This window comes from Watersipora subatra, chromosome 3 (genome assembly GCF_963576615.1).
Source record: "Watersipora subatra chromosome 3, tzWatSuba1.1, whole genome shotgun sequence".
NCBI lineage: Eukaryota > Metazoa > Bryozoa > Gymnolaemata > Cheilostomatida > Watersiporidae > Watersipora > Watersipora subatra.
In genome coordinates this window covers 67,966,248-67,972,753 of record NC_088710.1, presented here as the reverse complement: position 1 = coordinate 67,972,753, position 6,506 = coordinate 67,966,248, and the positions used below count along the sequence as shown (strand labels likewise).

Below are 6,506 nucleotides of genomic sequence, written 5' to 3'. Positions count from 1 at the left end.
TCGTAATTGGTCATTTGATCTGTCACCAGAACTGAGCCCACAGCTTTAGGGTTCCCAAGTCTGGTTGAGAACAGAAGCAGTCACCAGAACTGAGCGCATGGCTTTAGGGTTCCCAAGTCTGACTAGGAACAGAAGCAGTCACCAGAACTGAGCACATGGCTTTAGGGTTCACAAGTCAGGCTGGGAACATAAGCAGTCACCAGAACTGAGCCCACATGGCTTTAGGGTTCCCAAGTCTGACTGGGAACAGAAGCAGTCACCAGAACTGAGCCCATGGCTTTAGGGTTCCCAAGTCTGACTGGGAACAGAAGCAGTCACCAGAAGTGAGCCCATGGCTTTAGGGTTCCCAAGTCTGGCTGGAACAGAAGCAGTCACCAGAACTGAGCCCATGGCTTTAGGGTTCCCAAGTCTGATTGGGAACAGAAACAGTCACCAGAACTGAGCACATAGCTTCAGGGTTCCCAAGTCTAGCTGGGAACAGAAGCAGACTTGGGAACCCTGAAGCTATTTGTTGTAGCTAGACTATCCTACTAGTATTTGTATTGAGTAGATATAAGCTGTCCATACCAACTGAATTCTCAACTGCTCGTAAGCCATCTTGACTGATAGTTACAAGGAGACAGCAGTGCTCTACTAACGGCAGTCTAGTGGTTGGCTATTGTCTTGGTTGGTTGTTGATTGGACAATTGCATTGGAGTACCTCATACAAATGTACTTTAGAAGGTATTGCAATCTGTGTCGTTGTTTTTGTCATTTTGTCACACCAGGAAAAATTAGTAGCTCAAGACCAGGTCTTACTGTGATTGGATGAAGATGAATTAATTACTCTGTTGTCTGTATAATAAACTGTATTTAATGCTTTGTTACTCACTAGACAAAAAACCATATATATATAGAGAAGAAAAGCTAAAAAATCTTTGCTGAAGTCGATTTGTGCAAAATGATGAGTTATTTTTTCTGTGTGTCTGTTCAAGCTTCAAGGAAGTTAACTGACGTTACCTTCACCTCAGCAACACAATTTTTGGACTGCTTGATTAGAACTTTAGGCTATCCATGAAAAGTTGCTACTATTTTAACATTATTTCTAAAGGCTCTCTTGCTTATCAACCAATGAAAAACTCGACTGTAAAGGCTTCTGCATGTTTAATTAGACAACAAATTTATCAAGTCCTGTGCTACTTGTGCTTTACGAAAGAGATACTGTCAATGTCCCAAGCAAAACACAAATTGTACATCAATTGATTTCGAAAAGTGACCTGTTGCAAAGAATACCAGCAAAGTTGAAGTGAGACTAGAAATATTTCTGAGAAATAAAAGCTGTTTTTATTCTCCTTGCTATATAAATAGTATAAAACTCAGGATGTATCAGAAGAATGGCTTCACATTAGTAAAAAAATTGCTGGCTGATCAACATGCATCAGTGGGTGGTCTTATTGATATTATTAATAAAAAGCAGCGAAGATTTTGTGATAACAAGTCAGCAATATTTCAGTTAAGTTTAAGATGACTACGATAATAGCGTGTTATGATTTCGGCGCAAGCTTATCACTACTTACGAATTGAAGTAAATGCCTATTCAACGTCATGATATGGTATTAAAGAAATCATTGAAATGGAAGCTGCACATAATAGAAGAAATACTCGTAAAAAATATTTGTGATTTGATCTCCAATACTTGCAGCTAGCAACTTATCTGGAGTTGTTACCTCATTATTGCAAATTCATGAGAGTTAAGACAGTCTTAGGCTTAGAGTTTTCTAGACGATTAAAAAAATTAGAATAAAAAGTATTACACAACAAGAAAGTAACTCAAATTAAAAAAAGTTAAGCAAAACTGAAGAAGAACCCTCTGACAGCTGTCACGTTCTGCACTCACCAGGAGACAGTCGGGAAGTCAGGTATTTTACAGTCTCATTTATCAGATCTAATTTCTGATGTGCAGATACAATGTCATTTTGATGAGCAGCTATTTTTTGTTTAAATTCTTCTTTATGCTCCTGAAGTTTGACAAGTTGTCCTTGAAGGCTTGATATCTTTTGAAATATGTCCGTTTCTTTCCTTTCTATGCTAGAGATCTGATCTAGCTCATTCTGTAAATATGATCAGTCTAAGCACCAGGTAAAATATCCTTACTGGAAACTGTTTCTTTACTAAATGACTAATTGCTTTGTTTTTTGCTAAAACACTGAGTTTCTTACAATTACTAGAATCACCAAACATTGTGGTAAATCTAGATGCTTCCTTCAAAACAAAAAATACAACTTTTTCCTTGAGTTTCATGCTGCCCTGCTTGCACCATGAAACAAAGTAGAAAAAAGTGAAAACTAGCCGAACCACCAAAGATATTGATCAGATGACAGACAAGTCCAATACTAGTACTACAAGGCTACTATTGGTGTATCGAGATGCTACTATAATGATATAAGCACTATAAGACGCTATTATAAGATATAATCATATAGGCACTTATAATACTATAAGTGCCTCCTTTTGTTGTTAAAATATTACTAATATACTAAGACTACTAGAAGAGTATTAACTAAAGTTCCACTAGGGCACAGATTAAATGCCACTGAAACGCTAGCACACCTTTAACTAAAGTACTGAGATTTATTGAAATGTAAGATTGGGTATTTGTAGAATAACACAAAGAAAGCCAATGGATGACACAACAGACCATACTTGAATTTTATTTTCCATGCCATTAATGGACTCTTCTATGTTCAACATCTCTTCTTGCATGGCTTCACGCCTCAGTAGAAGGCTTTGCCTTTCTTCTTTTTCATCTATATAAAACAATGTCAGCGTGCAACATTTACGGTTTGAATTGCCTTATGTAACAGCAAGTTACATGTCTTCAGATTACATACTCACTAAAAATGGCTACGGAGAAAAAGGCAGTGTCATTTGCATGTACATGAAACATTGAGAGCGGTGTTTACCTTGATCTTTCTGTCTTTCCAACCTCGTACAGTTTGCACTATTGCTAGGACTTGACGATGAATTCTTTGTAATGATAAGCTGTTGCAGTGTGATGTTAGTTGTTTGTCCAGATATGTCAGTCTTGCACAAATAGCATTTCACTGCTCCTCTGCTACATGCCTCGCATAGACTGTGACCACACGGTATCAACATTACAGGAGTGTGGTGAGGGCCAACCTGTAGCATTATGCACCAATTGCGATAGAGCTAACCACAGCTGCATGAAACCTTGTTATATTAAAATTCATAGCTATCAGGGCAAATGCATAGCTTACCATGAGATGGCTGCATTTGCTGCACAAATGGGAGACCATTGGTTGTTGGCCAGGTATTGGACCGGATGTATTTGCTTTTTGTGATGGTTGCGGTTTGGTATCAGAATATTGATGAAAACCGAGATTGTTCTTAACTCTGCTAATTATCTGATCCGCAACTAAATTGAAGTCTTGAGCAGCTTCAGAAGGGGTCTCATAGTTACCTGTAATTGGTTACCTCATTCTAACACATGCACAGATAAATTGAAAACGAAGACCAGAGCTTTCCATTACTATAAAAGTACTTTCCAGAAAAAAAACTGACAACTTTTATGACGTACTAGCTGTGCTACTCGGGTAATGAAAAGGTCTTTGGTTAAAAAATTGATTTGTACATAACATAAAACAACATTTGCCATTCTAATTTTCAAACTTCATATCATGAGGAAAATGTTTCGTGCAGGTCAAATAAATTAAAACTAAAACGACTATAAAAAGGTTTAGATATAAATGCGAAATAATTAGCAAGTAATAGCTAAATTAAGTCTGTTTTGCTACGATTACAATTAAAGATGATTCGGTAATGATACAATTAATACGAACTGAGAAAACAAAATAAAAATCCTGAATATGTGGAATTAATAATAGCAATTCTTGCATAGAAGTGTGTGTATAAAAAAGGTTACTGTTCTACCAGAAGCTATCCATCAAAACCTTCAATACGACGATACTGAGACAATATAATTGTCTGTGCGAAAAGAATTGGCCTTGACCTCAGGTATAGTAATCGAACCTTACAAAAAATATTTCTTAACAGGGGCATCGTAATGCATGGCCGCATTAGTAAAATAATCAGCGGGTGCTATAGCTGGACGCACCTACAGATGACATACGACCAACTTTGAGAAATATATATATAGATTACAAAAAATCTAAAAATTGCAACAAAAAACTGAGACTCAAAACCTTTTATATCCACCATTCAATTCTCATGAACATTTGGCAAATAAAATGTAGCTGGCGTAACCATAAAGGGAACCAATTTATCAACCTGGTTGATACGCCATAGCAGAGGTCGCAGGTGATGAAGTCGATGAATCAACCCATTCCTCCACTCGTTCAAAATGACCTGCACCTGCCGGACTTGACATCTCCTTGACAACGTTTTTGTTCCGTTGACCGGACATTTTCTTTTCATTCATCCATCTTTGCTGCTTCAGTTTTATCTCTTGTACCTGTGAATTTGTATAAAAATAAATTAAATTATCTTCAAATTGTATTTAGACTGATGCGATGCAATCACATTTGTAATCATGTAAACTAATTAAACAAACCGGTTAGCGATTTTGACGAAAGCCTTTAGTAACATAGTTCAGCCATGGATCTATGAACTCCAAGCTAATCAAATGTATTTTGATTGTAAATCTAATATATGGGTAATTTAAGTTAGGTTTCAAGTTACCACCTGAAATTAACGTGACAACTGTCAACAATGACTGAGCCCGCAACTCGCAATTTCACCTCAAGGTAGCTATGCGTTCATCTTCAATAAATTAGCGTTTATGTTGTCACCCAATACTGATCACAAAATAGCAGCCTACCACAAGCAAAACCTACTCTTGCTACACTCGACTCTAGTGGCAGCCTTTTGTTTCTAGAAAAGTGGCGCCTCTGTAACACCTGGGTCTACTGGCTACTATTTTGCCTTAATAGTTTGCTTAACCAATTAAATCTATGCAGTTACTATTGTTGATCATAAAAGCTGAGTAAAACTAGAGCAAATGTTTTAAAAGTTTAAAAGATCTAGAACACATTCAATATAAGCTTTAGCAGGTCCATATTAAAACAACATCTACATTGGCAACAAGAGCCTGAGCAATGGTTGCAGAGTTTTTAGAAAGTTTGATACAGTAAAGTTTATGAATTAATGTATTATTTTGTTTAGTAGTTTTAGTAAAGTGCATACAAATGTAAAATTAAATATTTTTTGTGCTCAGAATATGTTCACTTGAGCCTCTAGCATAAAATGAAGTTATTCATAGTACTCTCAGGCTTGTATTTAAAACGCGCTGCTCGGGGTTCAGAACAGAAGAGAATATGAAAAGAACAACTTTGGAAAACTAATACTAGCACAGATATGTACTAGTCATTACATATCTCTTACTCTGCCACACAATTACTCTGTCTGATTAGGGTTATAAGACACGCATCACTTTCCTTTTTTCCCTCCCATCCCCTTTCTCTTCTCTCCACCCCTACGTTTCTCTCTCTCTTACTCCAACAATGTTATTTATTTTTGTTAGAGTTGTTCAGTGTATAATAAAACCTTTAGCAGCGTGCAGGCTGTCAAAACTTCATCAGTTCTCTCTTCTAAGGTAGCTAGTTAGTAAGCTCACGATTAGTCTGCTAAGAAAGCAGTTGCCCTCAGGGAAAAAGCTTGATATAATTACTCTAAAGTTTTTTCTTAATTGCATATACATACTAAGTTTCTTCACACTGAAATGTCATCTACGTCACCAAATTTTGAACAAAACTTGGCACCCTAGTTGTTGAACTGAAATAGTCTTCTCTTAAAACATTTCAGCAGCTAAGTGTTGCAATTCTTGTGTATCAGCCCGTTCACATGAAGAAATTTTTTACATTGCCATAACAAACACCACATAGGTAAGTATATATACCTAGTTTAAAATAAGATAACATTTAAAAATTCAACTATCGAACCCTAAAAACAGATGCACTACTTGTGATTGATTTGTTGCGATTTAGATGCAAGAATTAGTTTTTGGTATAAAAACGGTGTATCTAATTCAATAAAAAGTTGCTATACTTTTTTATTAATTTGGTATTACACATAGCAGTGTTGAGATAAAGTCCTACAAACACAGTAGGCGTTAGTAATATGGGATTCTGTACATTGGTGAAAGTTAAAAACGAAGTTAGTCGATCATCTCAAAAAGGTTACCTTTGCTGCAATATCCTGTTTGCTCCGATCTTTGAGCGGCATAATTAATTGTTTTCAAAAAAGTTTCTTAGCTGCGAATGAGATAGTTTACGCTGTATAAGAAACTGTATCTACAATGCAACTCGACAAAAAGCATCCGCATAGTAGTTTGATTAGTTTCCAACGAAGCGGAATGTTTAACTATATTACCTCCAACCGGTAAGAACTCAGGAGTTTTTGTAAAAACAAGTTCTATTGGCGAAGAATTATTCGTCACACGGCGGGTGAGTGTAATAATTTATTGCGTGCTAAGCAACAGCAGGAACTCA

The 6,506-nt window shown here is 36.5% G+C and overlaps 1 protein-coding gene across 1 annotated transcript; it reads right to left on the bottom strand.

Moving 5' to 3' along the window:
• Nucleotides 1-1,366: 1,366 nt before the first annotated feature.
• Nucleotides 1,367-6,293, bottom strand: LOC137391648 (uncharacterized). Its single transcript, XM_068078165.1, has 6 exons — nucleotides 6,199-6,293; nucleotides 4,288-4,471; nucleotides 3,258-3,460; nucleotides 2,943-3,159; nucleotides 2,683-2,786; nucleotides 1,367-2,090 (listed from the first exon to the last, which is right to left on the bottom strand). The coding sequence occupies exons 1-6, from the start codon at nucleotides 6,238-6,240 to the stop codon at nucleotides 1,860-1,862; spliced, it is 981 nt and encodes a 326-aa protein (XP_067934266.1). The 5' UTR covers nucleotides 6,241-6,293; the 3' UTR covers nucleotides 1,367-1,859.
• Nucleotides 6,294-6,506: the final 213 nt, after the last annotated feature.